At 50.1% G+C, this 17388-nt stretch overlaps 1 protein-coding gene across 3 annotated transcripts in view; it reads right to left on the bottom strand.

The window, feature by feature from the left end:
* The window catches only part of ttc7a (tetratricopeptide repeat domain 7A), a 173994-nt gene that overhangs the window by 78433 nt on the left and 78173 nt on the right, over window positions 1-17388 (bottom strand). For all 3 annotated transcript variants that reach the window (XM_034184728.1, XM_034184730.1, XM_034184729.1), the window contains one exon: window positions 4201-4317. In XM_034184728.1, the coding sequence (XP_034040619.1) occupies window positions 4201-4317 (117 nt within the window). The remainder of the gene's footprint in view (window positions 1-4200; window positions 4318-17388) is intronic.

Here is a 17388-nt window from a genome sequence, read left to right on the forward strand (position 1 = left end):
TCCTCCCGGTTCCCAGGCTAAGGAGGAGGTCAGAGTCCCGCCCAATCTCGGGACAGTGCCGGTGGAGTACCATAACCTTGTGGACGTGTTCAGCAAGGATCTGGCGCTCACACTTCCCCTGCAACGCCCGTACGATTGTGCCATTGATTTGGTTCCAGGCGTTGAGTTCCCGTCCAGCAGGCTGTACAACCTCTCACGACCTGAGCGCGAATCAATGGAGACCTACATCCGGGACTCTCTAGCTGCCAGGTTGAGCCGGAATTCCACCTCCCCGATGGGTGCAGGTTTCTTTTTTGTGGGGAAAAAGGATGGCGGACTATGTCCATGCATTGATTATAGGGGGCTGAACGAAATCACGGTTCGTAACCGATACCCATTGCCCTTGTTGGATTCAGTGTTCACGCCCCTGCATGGAGCCCAAATGTTCACTAAGCTAGATCTTAGAAATGCGTATCACCTGGTTCGGATCTGGAAGGGAGACGAGTGGAAGACGGCATTTAACACCCCCTTAGGTCATTTTGAGTACCTGGTCATGCCGTTCGGTCTTACAAACGCCCCCGCGACGTTCCAAGCATTGGTTAATTATGTCTTGCGGGATTTCCTGCACCGATTCGTCTTCGTATATCTGGACGATATACTCATCTTTTCTCTGGATCCTGAGACTCATGTCCGGCATGTACGTCAGGTCCTGCAGCGGTTGTTGGAGAACCGACTGTTTGTAAAGGGCGAGAAGTGCGAGTTCCACCGCACGTCTTTGTCCTTCCTGGGGTTTATCATCTCCCCTAACTCCGTCGCTCCTGATCCGGCCAAGGTCGCGGCGGTGAGAGACTGGCCCCAACCCACCAGCCGTAGGAAGCTGCAACAGTTCCTCGGCTTTGCAAATTTCTACAGGAGGTTCATTAAGGGCTACAGTCAGGTAGTTAGCCCCCTGACAGCCCTGACCTCACCAAAAGTCCCCTTCACCTGGTCGGATCGTTGCGATGCCGCGTTCAAGGAGAACGGCGCTTCTCGTCTGCACCCGTTCTGGTGCAGCCCGATCCTAGTCGCCAGTTAGTGGTTGAAGTGGACGCCTCGGACTCAGGGATAGGAGCTGTGCTTTCCCAGAGCGGGAGGACCGATAAGGTCCTTCACCCGTGTGCCTATTTTTCCCGCAGGTTGACCGCGGCCGAACGGAACTATGACGTCGGCAATCGAGAACTCCTTGCGGTGAAAGAGGCTCTTGAAGAGTGGAGACATCTGTTGGAGGGAACATCCGTGCCATTCACGGTTTTCACTGACCACCGGAACCTGGAGTATATCAGGACCGCCAAGCGGCTGAACCCCAGGCAAGCCCGCTGGTCACTGTTCTTCGGCCGTTTTGACTTCCGGATCACCTACCGTCCCGGGACCAAAAACCAGAGATCGGATGCCTTGTCCCGGGTACATGAAGATGAAGTCAAAGCGGAGTTGTCGGATCCACCGGAACCCATCATCCCGGAGTCCACTATCGTGGCCACCCTCACCTGGGACATAGAGAGAACCGTCCGGGAGGCCCTGGAACGAATCCCGGATCCCGGAACTGGGCCGAAGAACAGACTCTACGTCCCACCAGAGGCTAGGGCTGCAGTCCTGGACTTCTGTCATGGCTCCAAGCTCTCCTGTCATCCAGGGGTGCGAAGAACCGTGGCAGTTGTCCGGCAGCGCTTCTGGTGGGCGTCCCTAGAGGCAGACGTCCGGGATTATATCCAGGCCTGCACCACCTGCGCCAGGGGCAAGGCTGATCATCGCAGGGCTTCGGGACTGCTCCAGCCGCTACCCGTGCCTCATCGCCCCTGGTCCCACATCGGCCTGGATTTTGTCACGGGCCTCCCACCGTCCCAGGGCAACACCACCATCCTCACGATAGTGGACCGATTCTCCAAGGCGGCCCACTTCGTGGCCCTCCCGAAGCTCCCTACTGCCCAGGAGACAGCGGACCTCCTGGTCCACCACGTCGTCCGGCTGCATGGGATTCCAACAGACATCGTCTCTGATCGCGGTCCCCAGTTCTCCTCGCAAGTCTGGAGGAGCTTCTGCCGGGAACTGGGGGCCACGGTAAGTCTCTCATCCGGGTATCATCCCCAGACCAACGGGCAAGCAGAACGGGCCAATCAGGAGGTGGAACAGGCCCTGCGTTGCGTGACGGCCGCGCACCCGGCGGCCTGGAGTACCCATTTGGCCTGGATCGAGTATGCCCATAACAGCCAGGTGTCGTCAGCCACCGGCCTCTCCCCTTTTGAGGTGTGTCTGGGGTACCAGCCTCCTTTGTTTCCGGTGGTTGAGGGAGAGGTCGGTGTGCCCTCGGTCCAGGCCCACCTACGGAAGTGCCGTCGGGTGTGGCGTGCCGCCCGTTCTGCTTTGCTGAGGGCCCGGATGAGGACGAAAGCCCATGCAGACCGTCGGCGGACCCCGGCCCCTATGTATCGGCCAGGGCAGGAAGTGTGGCTGTCAACAAAGGACATTCCCCTCCAAGTGGTCTCCCCTAAACTGCAGGATCGGTACATCGGTCCATTTAAAATCCTCAAGGTCATCAGTCCAGCCGCGGTGAGGCTTCAGCTTCCGGCCTCACTGCGGATCCATCCCGTTTTCCATGTGTCCCGGATTAAGCCACATTACACCTCACCCCTCTGTACTCCGGGTCCGGCACCACCTCCCGCCCGGATCATCGATGGCGAGCCGGCTTGGACTGTGCGCCGGCTCTTGGATGTCCGAAGGATGGGCCGGGGCTTCCAGTATTTGGTGGACTGGGAGGGGTACGGCCCCGAAGAACGCTGCTGGGTGAAGAGGAGCTTCATCCTGGACCCGGCCCTCCTGGCCGATTTCTACCGCCGCCACCCGGACAAGCCTGGACGGGCGCCAGGAGGCGCCCGTTGAGGGGGGGGGGGTCCTGTTGTGTGGGCCGCTGAAGAGGAGGTACTGCTGGCCCACCACCACCAGAGGGCACCCTGCCTGGAGTGCGGGCTCCAGGCACCAGAGGGTGCTGCCACCTCACAGGAGCAGCCGGGGTGACAGCTGTCACCTACGACAGCTGTTACCAATCATCTGATCTGCAGCGGTATATCTGCAAGACGTCATCTCCACTTCTTTGCCGAGATATCGCTCTACCAAGGAGGTAACGTTCTCAGCTGACTGTGTTTCTGACAGGAATATCTGTTGCTTGTGTGTGTTTGGACAGCAGATATTCTGTTTCTTTTTTCGACGAGAGGTGGAGGTGGTTTTCCCACCATACGTGTTGCTGGGTGCACACGCACCCACATCTAACTGTTTTTGTTCCTCGCCAGCAGTACCAGATCCGACAAGCGGAGGCAGTGGCCACCTGGGTGTTCGGGACTTGGCGGCTCCAGTATTCCCGGGGTTCGGTGGCGGAGGAAATCGTGTGGCTCCGGTTCTGCTTTGGACGGACGTCTCTTATCTTCGAGCCTGCCCACGTGACACATTTTTTGTGAATTGACTACTTGTTTATAATTGTAATTCGCCGTGTTGGTTGTGCTTCTTCACAACAGTAAAGTGTTGTTATTTGACTTCCTCCATTGTCCGTTCATTTGCGCCCCTGTTGTGGGTCCGTGTTCCTACACTTTCACAACAGAAAGTCTTCCACCAAGGTTTAGTCTCCCTCATTGTGGTCTAAATAAGGCTCAAAACCATAAGGCTGTGTCCCCACAGCTTTTTCAGAAACACCTTCAGATTGGACTTAGAAAAAAAGAAGCCCCCCCACACACACACGAAAATCGTCCGAAAACAGCTCAATCTCCACTGTGTTTACAATTGATATGGGCTTGAATCAGCGGGTGCCGTTCTCGTGATGACGTAGCAACAATATGGTCGAGGCTGAGGGCTGAAATAGAGCGCAGGCTTCAGACACCTGTTGTTTAACCTTCACGTGCGCACTTATCATTGGCTTTTATTCTTCAGGATTTTTTAAAATATCAACATTTCATAATTTTTAGTGATTATCTGTGCACATTTTTTGGTGTCACCTACACTTTAACATGCTGAAGTCACTATACTACAATGCTAACATGCCAACAGGCGTAGATTAGCATGTTAGTATTTCTATACTAACCAGATAACACAAATTAGAGGAGATTAATAGAATTATGGATTCACAGCGCTCTCAGTGCAACACAAAATACACTTGAGCAGTAAAACAATCACATCTGTAACGTGTAAAAACATACTAACCTGGAGCGACTGACATCATAACGGCTTTGCCATCGTTGCAGCATGTCTTCACAAGTCTGGAGAGCTACAGCCGGCCCAAACAGGGTTTCCTCAAGCTTCACTTTAGTGAACATCAAACTGGATAAGACAACACACACAAATTCAACTTTAATGAGTTTTATGTACTTCTTTAATTGTCATAAGAGCACATCATGTGCTTGTGCACTTGTATGGTGAAGCTGCTGCACAGAACCTATTTTCTTACCCAGCAACTCCACATATCAAGGAGATTATGTGGAATACATTTTAAAGTGAAACATTTGTCCTGAAGGAGTGTGTGGGTGACCAAAGCCTAGTCAAACCTGTTCTGTCATAGATCAAATGAGCTGTGAACACACAACAAAGACAAAGTAAGAACAACTGCATGGTTTCACAGCAGTTATAACAAAGGGTTAGAACTGTGGCCAGTGTTCAAATGGATTCATTGCACATAACCCACAAATTCTCTGTGTGAGTCTGGTAAACTATCTGAGCCACGCAAGCGATTGTGGCTTTTTTTGCACAGGTCGGGTTTGGGAGCATGTGCACATGCCACATCCACTGCCCTTCAGAACCACCTCGGATTGTACCCAGGCAGACAACCAGTCCATCTCCACCTATCAAAAGTAGCCATTTACATATCACAGCCAGGTGAAGGGTGGGCATCCCCCTTGGCCTTCTCCAGTTGCTGGGGTCTTCAAAACTGAGGCAACCTGTGTGCTGTTTCATGCCTAGCCACATGTCCAAAATGTTGCAGCTGACATTCCCTCACAAAGCAAGTAACAGTCATCATCTGCATCTTGGTAAGAAACTATTCATTTGACCCACAGTCATTCCAGTGGCACCCAAGAACTCCAGAGTACCTAAGACATCCAGTCATTGCCTTAGGTCAATGGTAACCATTCAAATTGCAAAACCATACAATAAGACAAAAAGCACCAGGACAATAAACACTTCAAATTTCATTCTTTTTTTAAACCCCTTGTCTGTATAGGTCACTTTAGCATGAGTCACAGCCAGCGTATACCATTAAGAATATATATACACATCTATCCATTTTGTATACCCGCTTACTCCAATCAAGGGTCACAGGGGGACCTGGAGCTTATCCCAGCAGTTATATGGCGTGAGGCAGGGTACACCCTGGACAGGACGTCAGTCTATCGCAGGGCCACACATAGACAAACACAGTCACACCTGCACACACACCTATGATCAATTTAAAGTTACCAATTCACCTAACACGTATGGCTTGTGTGGGAGGAGGCCGGGGCACCCAGAGAGAACACATGCAAGCATGGGGAGAACATGCAAACTTGCTGTGAGGCAACAGTGCAAACCACTAAGTCACCGTGCTGTCCATCAAGAATACATGTCATTTTTAATATAGCAGTGATTTGCTGCCCCCTTTTATTTTTCCATAAATTAAAGGGGTGACACACATTAAACAACCCGTGACAGTGAAATGTGCGGATCAAGACAGTGTCTGTGGCAACAACAAGGATGCTAACAGGGAGAAGAGAGAAGGAGACACACAGGACAAACAGACAGAAGACCAGCCATGCTTGATAGAGGAGGTGATCAGACTAGCAGCAGTAATAATAGGTTTGAGTTACATGAAGGTACGTGTGTGTGTGTGTGTGTGTGTGTGTGTGTTACGGAGGCCATCAGGAGCGGCTGTGCATGTTGTAGTCGGTATACCTCACTCGCCAACAGCTAATAGGATTCTCTGACCATGGGGCCAGAGGCCTGGGTTTTTGACCCATCCTTCTGGTTAGTTTGCATCCTGAGGAGAGCAAGTGGGAGGAGTCAACAATCACAACACAATGCAGACGATCGAGAGCACAAGCCGCTGCCTGTACGTATGTATGAATCTACACGCAGATTGTAAAAGAAGAGAGTCTTGAGAACATGACTGCATCTACAATGAGGCAAATAAGTATTTGATCCACTGACAATTTTGCAAGGTACACACAAAATTCAGAAAACCACATTGTATGATTTTTAAATAATTAATTAGCATTTTATTGCATGAAATAAGTATTTAATCACCTACCAACCAGACAGCATTCTGTCTCTCACAGGCCTGTTAATTTTTCTTTAAGAAACCCTCTTATTCTGCACTCTTTACCTGTATTAATTGCACCTGTTTGAACTTGTTACCTGTATAAAAGACACCTGCTCACACACTCAGTCAATCACAATCCAACCTATCCACCATAGCCAAGACCAAAGAGCTGTCTAAGGACACCAGGGATAAAACTGTAGACCTGCACAAGGCTGGGATGGACTACAGGACAGCAGCAAGACAGGCAACAGGCAAGCAGCTTGGTAGAAGACAACAACTGATGGTGTAATTATTAGAAAATGGAAGAAACACAAGATGACTGTCAATCTTCCTCAATCTGGGGCTCCATGCAAGATTTCGCCTCGTGGGGTAAAGATGATTCTGAGAAAGCCCAGAACAACACAGGAGGACCTGGTCAATAACCTGAAGACAGCTGGGACGACAGTCGCCAAGATTACATTAGTAACACATGATGCCGTCATGGTTTAAAATCCTGCAGGGCACGCAAGGTCCCTCTGCTCACACCAGCACATGTCCAGGCCCCTTTGAAGTTCACCAATGACCATCTGAATGATTGAGAGGAGGCATGGGAGAAGGTCATATGGTCAGATGAGACCAAAATAAAGCTTTTTGATATCAACTCCATTTGGCATGTTTGGAGGATGAGAACAACCCCAAGAACGTCGTCCCAACCATGAAGCATGGGGTGGAAACATCATTTTTGGGGTTACTTTTCTGCAAAAATCAAATACTTCTTTGCTTCACTGTGTATAAAGGTTTCAGGTTCACTTCTGCCCTTGTTCTTTTTGTGTGGAGTTTGCATATTCTCCCCTTGATTGCATGGGTTCCCTCTGGGTGCTTCAGCTTCCTCCCATTTCATTACATGTAGGTTAGGTGAATTAATGATTGTACGTGTGAGTGAGAGTGTGAATGTGTTTGTTTGTCTGTGTGTCGGCCCTGTGATAGACTGGCAGCCTGTAATGAATGGATGGACATATGCACGACGATACACATGCAGTCAAGCCATCAACATGTCTTCAAGCTTCCACGGGAGCAGGACAGATGCTTGGAACAACAGTGTCTCAAATGTGGACAGAAGTGTGTGGATCAACAGCAAACAGAGAGGTAATAAAGACGTTCATCAACAACAGGCTGTTGGCTTTAGAGGTTGATGAGTACTGGTCACAGAGTGTTTCCATTCAGCATTTTATAAAATAGCTGGTTTAGTCACATAGGAGTCTCTGATGTGAAAGGGTGCAGAAATGACAAGAAGGGGATGTCCGAAAATGTAGTCTGTCTTCTGCAGCATTCATCACTGAGTGTGAGGAGAGAAAGTGAGACTGACTATGTCAGTGGTCTCAAACTCACTATTGGAAGGGTTGACAGGTTGCAGGTTTTCCTTGAAACTGCAGCCACCCCAGTTGATTTTACTCATTAACACCACTTTCAGTAGATGGGAAAAGTTCATTAGTGAAGTCTCCTGCTGATTTGAATGCAAGAATGAAAATCTGCACTCTCCTGCCCCTTTATGTATCAACTCTGATACTACTGGAAAATGCTATTCACCACGTTTCACCTGCTCGCCTAGCTGTCCATGGTTGAAGGCTGCACCAATTATTCTGCACGCTCCTGTCAGAGGGAGGAGGTGATGAATGGGGATAGAGGGAAAGATGAAGAGATGGCTGAAGGGAGGAAGGGTGACAATCAATAATGGAGGAAGAAGAGTTCATCTGTAAGGGAAGAAAACTCTTGGTGCAATGTGCCTCGTTACGGATTCACAGGTCGTTGGTCTTTCGAATTTAGCAAGTGTGTATGTGTGTTTGAGATGAGATGATAAAGATGGTGGAAAATAAAAAGGTAAAGCATGTTGGAGATGGTACTTCCCACTGAGGTGTGTGCTTAGGATGTGCCTACAAGTAGTGGCCCACGATTGAGCTCCTTATTATCATTGTGGTAATGGAGGAGCATTGTCCCCTCATCTGTATATTCTTAGTGCATCCTCCTTAGTATGTGATAAAACAAAGCAAGAAATAGATGAGATAATTGAGGAAAACCATCATCACATAAACTTTCTTTCTTCTTAGGTGGCACTGGCACATCTGGATCTGTGGTAAGATTAACACAGTTCAGACTGATGGAACTGCTCTGCAAGGTCTTTTGTGCTTGCACAATTACCCTGAAAGCATTCTTGAATTATATCTAGAATGTTAGTTGAAAGGCAGCACGGTGGCTTAGTGGTTTGCACTGTTGTTTCACAGCAACCAGGTCATGGGACTGCTGTCCACCGGGTTCTTTCTAGTTGGAGTTTGCGTGGGTTCCCTCTGGGTGTTCCAGCTTCCTCCCCCTTCCAAAGACATGCAGGCTTGATAAACTGGAAACTTTAAATTGACTGTAGGTGTGAATGTGTCTCTCTGTCTATAGTATGTGGCCCTGTGATAGGTCGAGGAGGTACCCTGCCTCTTGTCCAATGACCCCTGGGATAGGCTCCAGCTACCCCAGTGATCCTTCTTTGGAATAAGGGGGATAGAAAATAAATGACTGAGTTCAGCTGAAGGCAACATCATTTCCTGTCAACACTCATTTAAGTGATTTATTGAGTCTAAAGCAAACTGATGAGTTTGGTGCAGTTATACCTTAGAGCAGGGGTGGGCAACGAGGGCCGAGGCACTGCAGGTTTTCCTTGCAACCAATCACCTCACCAGGTGGGTTGCTGATGAGCTTCTCTCCTGCACATAAACACCTGGTCGTCAATGAAATCACCTGCTGAGACACCTGAACATTAATGAAATCACCTGCGAAGGTGATTGGTAGCAAGGAAAACCTGCAATGTCTCGGCCCTTTATGGCACATGATTGCCCACCCCTGCTTTAGAGTGACTGTGTATGTAGTGATAACCAACTTGTGCAATTTACACCTCTGTCCTTTCATGACTGCCAGCATTTTATAGCATTTGATGTGGTTTAGAGAGCTGATCATGGGGCACTGTAAAAAATGCTACACGATAGGTGGCCTATACACACACACTATACAAGTATTATAAGTGCAGTGCAGAGTGGGGGCAGAATCTCTGACTTCATAGTGAATACTAACATTCTCCAGGGAAGTGCTCTGACTCCAACTATGTTCAACGCTTCCTTAGACATGGCTTCTTTATGCCACCCAAAGTAAATTTAAAGTGGATATGACACCTAAAAATTAGGTAAAACTGATATAAATATCAAAATATACATACAGTATAGTAAGTTGAAAGTGGTTTTAATTATTATCACTGAGAAATAAAGTTTGTACAGTTTCTCAAAAGTGTGTTTCTTGGAAAGCGCACTGGTAGCGTTCCATCAGCGGTCACGTGATGCTGTGACATCACAGCGTGTAGAGTCCCGTCTTTGTCTGTTAGATTAATAACAGGAACAGATGGACCTCAGCATGGACAGTGACAAGATCAAGAACTTTTCTGACTCCTCTTCAAGTGTGGATTATTTCTGACTCGGATCCTGAGGATGTCGCAGCAGTGATTAGACCCTACAGATTGGAGCCGTATCTTTCGGACGAACATTCAAACCAGGAGCATTCTGGCAGCGAAAATAATGCCAACGGTGTTCATGGCGGAGCCAAAGCAGAGGCAAGAGACGTGCCAATTCCGATGGATTTTGAAAGGCTGCAGAATATGGAATGGTAAGGGAGACTTTGATTTTTGTTGCTGCTGTTTATAACACTCTAATTACTGTATAGCATTTTCGATTCGAGCGTCTGTTTACTGCCTTTGTTACTGTTCCGGAGCCGTGATAGTGTAGCTATTACTTGCGGACCACCGTCATTACCTTCGGGTTTTTGCCGTTTTCGAGTGCCTGGCATTGCATTCATCCGTGTTTAGTTACGTTATTTTCATGAAAGAATAGGAAATAAACGGCGAAAGTTTCGAAAAAGATCGCCGAAAACAACAGTGAACCCGCAGTGTTTACATGCCACCGCTGTGTTTACTACGCAAGTTCCTTGACCATTTCAAGATTATTGTGAACATATTATTTGGGGTTGGCATTTTATGTGTTCCTGTGAGTGATGCGAGAACATGGAGACGGTAGAGGAAAGTGTCTGCTGTCGGGAGCAAATGCGTGTGTGCGAGTGGAGTGAGCGGCAGCCGGACATTTCATGCATCACACAACACCATGGCTTTCGATCAATCTGCCTGGACTTGAAAAGGCTAAAACCTTTCGCCCTTGTGTTTGTGCAGTATGCTGCGACACACTGGTCAGACATATCGACAAACAAGTCCCTGAGAGCTGTGTTTAATCAAAGTTTCTGCCGCTAAAAAAAGTGTAAACAACGGCCGCCAGGCGCACAAGCCGATACAGTCTACACGTAGTGACGTATTTTAGGCTTAGTGCTCAGCGGGAAGCTGGTCACGGGGCGTGCACATTTTTTAGTGGCGGGATGTTCAAATGTTATATATAACGGGAGAATCGCGTCCATTTTCCAAAACGCTTAGCTTGACCGAATTATATAACTTTTGTTACATGTAATAAGACTATGTTGTCTTTAAGTGTCATAACCAATTTAAATCCAAAATACTTTGCCATCAATCATCATAATTCCCCAATCACACTGTAAGTCCTATGGAGGTCTTGAGGCCCACTGGGGTGGAACTTATCTCCAGATACCATAACATGAAGCAGATAAGAGTGTAGCCCACTGCAGCCAAGGCTGGTACCATTTACAGATGAGTGGATGGGAACAATGCAGATAAATGTCTTGCCCAAACACACAGACAGGAATTTGAACCCAGGTCTACATATTGGCAGGCCAAATCCTGAGCCACTAAGCTTCCTCTCTACATACAACCTAAACACAACATACACACATCTAGACAATCTGAGAATAGGATCTTTTCCATCTCGTTGTTTACTGCTCACTCACTGTTTCCACAGCTGCAGAAAACACAGATTTCATCAAAATTGCAACACTCTTGAGTTACATATGCATCATATCTCATCACAGGCTGTCACTTCATGCCTCTTGGGAATGAGCCTGCTGTGTAAGGAGTGCAGCGTGTAAGGATGGATGGCAGTGAGAAATGAAGCTCAGTAGTGCCCAGCTAAGAGCCGTGAGTGCGCTTGTAAAACCTCATATAAAAATAGCTAAATAATGTTCTTAGTTGGAGTAAGTGGGTATAGAAAATGGATGGATGGATGGATGCTCTCTTGAAAAAGAGACACACCTACATTCAACACACACACACACAGCCTGCTGTTCTCTGTACATACACACTGAGGTATATACAGCGCACGTATGTGCTACATGCACAAAGACCAACATACACTTGCTTTATGGAGCAAAGCATAAACCAGCCATATGTGTGCACACCAGTATCGGAACATATGAAAATCCACCAACACGCCTGTTCATACTGCAACATCCCATCAGATGAATGTAGAATCAAAGGCTGGAATGAATCATTCTCTTCAGTATAAACTGAGCCCACAATCACTCTCTGTCTCTTATAGACCCCAGCCCCCCCCCAACGCTGCTCTTGCCTCAGCTTCTTCACTCTGTAGCAGAATCCCATTCCACATTGAAATGTGTGCCTGTTTACTTGGTGATTAAAATTTCAAAGAAAATGGAGAAACGGAGATGAGGAGATAATAAAGATGAGAGGCACAGCGAGTACAGAGAGAGTGAACAAGAAAGAGGGCAAGAAAGATGTACGGCGGGTTGAGTGTGGTGCAGTCAGGTGAGGTCATGCAATGGCGTGTGCATTGCCATATTCAAAACACTATGGAACCGCCTTGGCTCTGGATGGCAACCAGACAAGACAACTAGTCCATCATTACCTCTCAAAAGCAACCATCTATTTGCCGCAACCTGTAGAAATGCAGGTGGCCCCTTGGCCTTCTCCAGCAGCTCGACTCTTCAACAATGAGGCATGTGCGTGCCAAATCATGTCCAGAGATATGAGCCACATGACTAAAATATCATAGGTGAGTCACAATGCAAGTGCTATTACTAATCTGAGTCTGTGTAAGTCACTAATTATTTGACATAAAGTCATTCCAGTGGTACCCAAGGATCCTCTGAAGAGACCTGATATTAAAAACATCTAGTTGTCATCTTAGGTGACTGATTAGTGTCCAAGTCTCACAATCATACAGTAAGACAGGAAGCACTAAGACCCTGACGACCTGGGCCCGTATACACGACGCATCCTAAGGCTAAAAATAGCTCCTAGTGACGTTATTCTAAGACAAATCTTAGAATTTCTCAAATTCTTAGACATTTCTTAGAATTTTCCCTTTGTAAGATGAAGTTGTCCGCAAAGCACCTTATTATTTGGGCACCCTTTTCATTTTATTGATCTGAATACATTTAGCACTAATTATTGGAACACAGAATTGGTTTGGTAAGCTCACTGACCCTTGACCTCCTTACACAGGTGAATCCAATCATGAGAAAGGGTATTTAAGTTGGCCATTTGTAAATGTTTCTCCTCTTTGCATCTCTTCTAATGAGTGACAACATGGGAGCCTCTAAACAACACTCAAATGACCTGAAACAAAGATTGTTCAACATCACGGTTTAGGGGAAGGATACAAAAAGCTATCTCAGAGATTTCAAATGTCACTTTCCACTGTGAGGAACATAGTGAAGACCGCAGGCACAGTACTAGTTAAGGCCCGAAGTGGCAGGCCAAGAAAAATCTCAGATAAGCTGAAGCGAAGGATGGTGTGAACAGTCATAGTCAACCCAAAGACGTGCTCCACAGACCTACAACATGATCTTGCTGCAGGTAGTGTCTCTGTGCATTGTTCAACTATACAGTGCACTTTGCACAAAGAGATGCTGTATGATGCTGCAATGCAGAGGAAGCCTTTTCTGCATACACACCACAAACAGAATCGCTTGAGGTATGTTAAAGCACATTTGGACAAGCCAGCTTCATTTTGGAATAAGGTGCTGTTGTTGGGAAAGTGTAGGTACACGGACCCACAACAGGGGGCGCAAATGAACGGACAATGGAGGAAAGTCAAATACAACACTTTACTGTGTGAAAGGGCACAACAAACACAACAGATTCAACAATGGACAAAAGGTCAAATCACAAAAGGTGTCGTGTGGGCAGGCTCGAAGATAGAAGACGTCTGTCCAAAGTAGAACCGGAACCACACGATTTCCTCTGCCACCAGACCCCGGGAATACTGGAGCCGCCAAGTCACGAACTCCCAGGTGGCCACTGCCTCCGCGTGTCGGACCTGGTACTGCTCTTGTTGGAAAAAGAGTCTGTTATACGATACACAAAAAGGTACAAAAGGTTACTGTCGAAAAATCTCACAGCCAGCTGAGAACGTACCTCCTGGTAAAGCGATATCTCGGCAAAGAGGTGGAGATGACGTCTTGCTGATATACTGATGCTGATTCAGATGAGTGGTGACAGCTGTCATAGGTGAGAGTGTCAGCTGTCACCCGGCTACTCCTGTTAGGCGGCAGCGCCCCTCTGGTTGCCTGGAGCCCGCAATCCAGGCAGGGTGCCCTCTGGTGGGGGTGGGCCAGCAGTACCTCCTCTTCAGCGGCCCACACAACAGGACCACCACCCTCAATGGGCGCCTCCCTGGCGCCCGACCAGGCTTGTCCGGGTGGCGGCGGTAGAAATCGGCCAGGAGGGCCGGGGTCCAGGAGTGAAGCTCCTCTTCACCCAGGAGCGTTCTTCAGGTCCGTACCCCTCCCAGTCCACCAAATACTGGAAGCCCCGGCCCATCCTACGGACGTCTAAGAGCCGGCGCACAGTCCAAGCCGGCTCGCCATCGATGATCCGGGCAGGAGGTGGTGCCGGACCCGGAGTACAGAGGGGTGAGGTGTGATGGGGCGTGATCCGGGACACGTGGAAAACGGGATGGATCCGCAGTGAGGCCGGAAGCTGAAGCCTCACTGCGGCTGGACTGATGACCTTGATGATTTTAAACGGACCGATATACCGGTCCTGCAGCTTAGGGGAGTCCACTTGAAGGGGAATGTCCTTGGTAGACAACCACACTGCCTGCCCTGGCCGGTACATAGGGGCCGGGGTCCGCCGACGGTCTGCATGGGCCTTCGTCCTCATCGGGGCCCTCAGCAAGGCAGAACGGGCGGCACGCCACACCCGACGGCACTTCCATAGGTGGGCCTGGACCGAGGGCACACCGACCTCTCCCTCAACCACCGGAAACAGAGGAGGTTGGTACCCCAGATATACCTCGAAAGGGGAGAGGCCGGTGGCTGACGACACCTGGCTGTTATGGGCATACTCGATCCAGGCCAGATGGGTACTCCAGGCCGCCGGTGTGCGCGGCTGTCACGCAACGCAGGGTCTGCTCCATCTCCTGATTGGCCGTTCTGCTTGCCCGTTGGTCTGGGGATGATACCCGGATGAGAGACTCACCGTGGCCCCCAGTCCCGGCAGAAGCTCCTCCAGACGTGCGAGGAGAACTGGGGACCGCGATCGGAGACGATGTCTGTTGGGATCCCATGCAACCGGACAACGTGGTGGACCAGGAGGTCCGCTGTCTCCTGGGCCGTCGGGAGCTTCGGGAGGGCCACGAAGTGGGCCGCCTTGGAGAATCGGTCCACTATCGTGAGGATGGTGGTGTTGCCCTGGGACGGCGGGAGGCCCGTGACAAAATCCAGGCCGATGTGGGACCAGGGGCGATGGGGCACGGGCAGCGGCTGGAGCAGTCCCGAAGCCCTGCGATGGTCAGCCTTGCCCCTGGCGCAGGTGGTGCAGGCCTGGATATAATCCCGGACGTCGGCCTCTAGGGACGCCCACCAGAAGCGCTGCCGGACAACTGCCACGGTTCTTCGCACCCCTGGATGACAGGAGAGCTTAGAGCCGTGACAGAAGTCCAGGACCTGCAGCCCTAGCTTCTGGTGGGACGTAGAGTCTGTTCTTCGGCCCAGTTCCGGGGTCCGGGCTTCGTGCCAGGGCCCTCCCGGACGGTTCTCTCTACGTCCCAGGTAAGGGTGGCCACGATAGTGGACTCCGGGATGATGGGTTCCGGTGGATCCGACAACTCCGTTTTGACTTCATCTTCATGTACCCGGGACAAGGCATCCGATCTCTGGTTTTTGGTCCCGGGACGGTAGGTGATCCGGAAGTCAAAACGGCCCGAAGAACAGTGACCAGCGGGCTTGCCTGGGGTTCAGCCGCTTGGCGGTCCTGATATACTCCAGGTTCCGGTGGTCAGTGAAAACCGTGAATGGCACGGACGTTCCCTCCAACAGATGTCTCCACTCTTCAAGAGCCTCTTTCACCGCAAGGAGTTCTCGATTGCCGACGTCATAGTTCCGTTCGGCCGGGGTCAAACCTGCGGGAAAAATATGCACACGGGTGAAGGACCTTATCGGTCTTCCCGCTCTGGGAAAGCACAGCTCCTATCCCTGAGTCCGAGGCGTCCACTTCAACCACTAACTGGCGACTAGGATCGGGCTGCACCAGAACGGGTGCAGAAGAGAAGCGCCGTTTCAACTCCTTGAACGCGGCATCGCAACGATCCGACCAGGTGAAGGGGACTTTTGGTGAGGTCAGGGCTGTCAGGGGGCTAACTCCCTGACTGTAGCCCTTAATGAACCTCCTGTAGAAATTTGCAAAGCCGAGGAACTGTTGCAGCTTCCTACGGCTAGTGGGTTGGGGCCAGTCTCTCACCGCCGCAACCTTGGCCGGATCAGGAGCGACGGAGTTGGGGGAGATGATAAACCCCAGGAAGGACAAAGATGTGCGGTGGAACTCGCACTTCTCGCCCTTCACAAACAGCCGGTTCTCCAACAACCGCTGTAGGACCTGACGTACATGCCGGACATGAGTCTCAGGATCCGGAGAGAAAAGATGAGTTATATCGTCTAGATATACGAAGACGAATCGGTGCAGGAAATCCCGCAGACATCATTAACCCAAAGCTTGGAACGTTGCGGGGGCGTTTGTGAGGCCGAACGGCATGACCAGGTACTCAAAGTGACCTAAGGGGGTGTTAATGCCGTCTTCCACTCGTCTCCCTTCCGGATCCGAACCAGGTGATACGCATTTCTAAGATCTAGCTAGTGAATATTCGGGCTCCATGCAGGGGCTGTGAACACTGAATCCAACAGGGGCAACGGGTATCGATTATGAACCGTGATGTCGTTCAGTCCCCTATAATCAATGCATGGACGAAGTCCGCCATCTTTTTTACCCACAAAAAAGAAACCTGCACCCATCGGGGAGGTGGAATTCTGGATCAACCCGGCGGCTAGAGAGTCCCGGATGTAGGTCTCCATTGATTCGCGCTCAGGTCGTGAGAGGCTGTACAGCCTGCTGGACGGGAACTCACCGCCTGGAACCAAATCAATGGCACAATCGTACGGGACGGTGGGGGGGGAAGGGTGAGCGCCAGATCCTTACTGAACACATCTACAAGGTCATGGTACTCCACCGGCACCGTCCCTAGATTGGGCGGGACTCTGACCTCCTCCTTAGCCTGGGAACCGGGAGGAACCGAGGAACCTAAACATACCCGATGGCAGGTCTCGCTCCACTGAACCACTACCCCAGACGGCCAATCGATCCGGGGATTGTGTTTTAACATCCAGGGGAACCCTAAATCACACGGGAGGTAGCAGGAGTCACAAAAAACTCGATCTCCTCCCGGTGATTTCCTGACACCACCAGAGTTACAGGTGGTGTCTTATGTGTGATTGGAGGGAGTAGGGAGCCATCTAGTGCCCGCACCTGCACAGGCGAGGTAAGCGCCACCAGAGGGAGCCCTATCTCCCTGGCCCATCTGCTGTCTAACAGATTCCCTTCAGAGCCCGTGTCCACCAGTGCTGGGGCCTTCAGGGTTAAATCCTCATAAAGGATCGTAACTGGGAGTCGTGTGGCAATGTGGGTGTGTCCCACGTGAATGTCTCGGCCCACCCCTAGCCCAGTTTCTAGGGGCGGGCGTTGGTGTTTAACCGCTCGGGGCAGTCTCTTACCTGATGCTCTATCGAGCCACAAACAAAACACGCTCCGTGGGCCAGCCTCCTCTGTCTATCTGGTGCCCTAAATGTGGCCCTGCTCGTGTCCATAGCTTCGTCAGCAGGGGGAGCTGTAACCACACGGAGCGCAG

This window comes from Thalassophryne amazonica, chromosome 13 (genome assembly GCF_902500255.1).
Source record: "Thalassophryne amazonica chromosome 13, fThaAma1.1, whole genome shotgun sequence".
NCBI lineage: Eukaryota > Metazoa > Chordata > Actinopteri > Batrachoidiformes > Batrachoididae > Thalassophryne > Thalassophryne amazonica.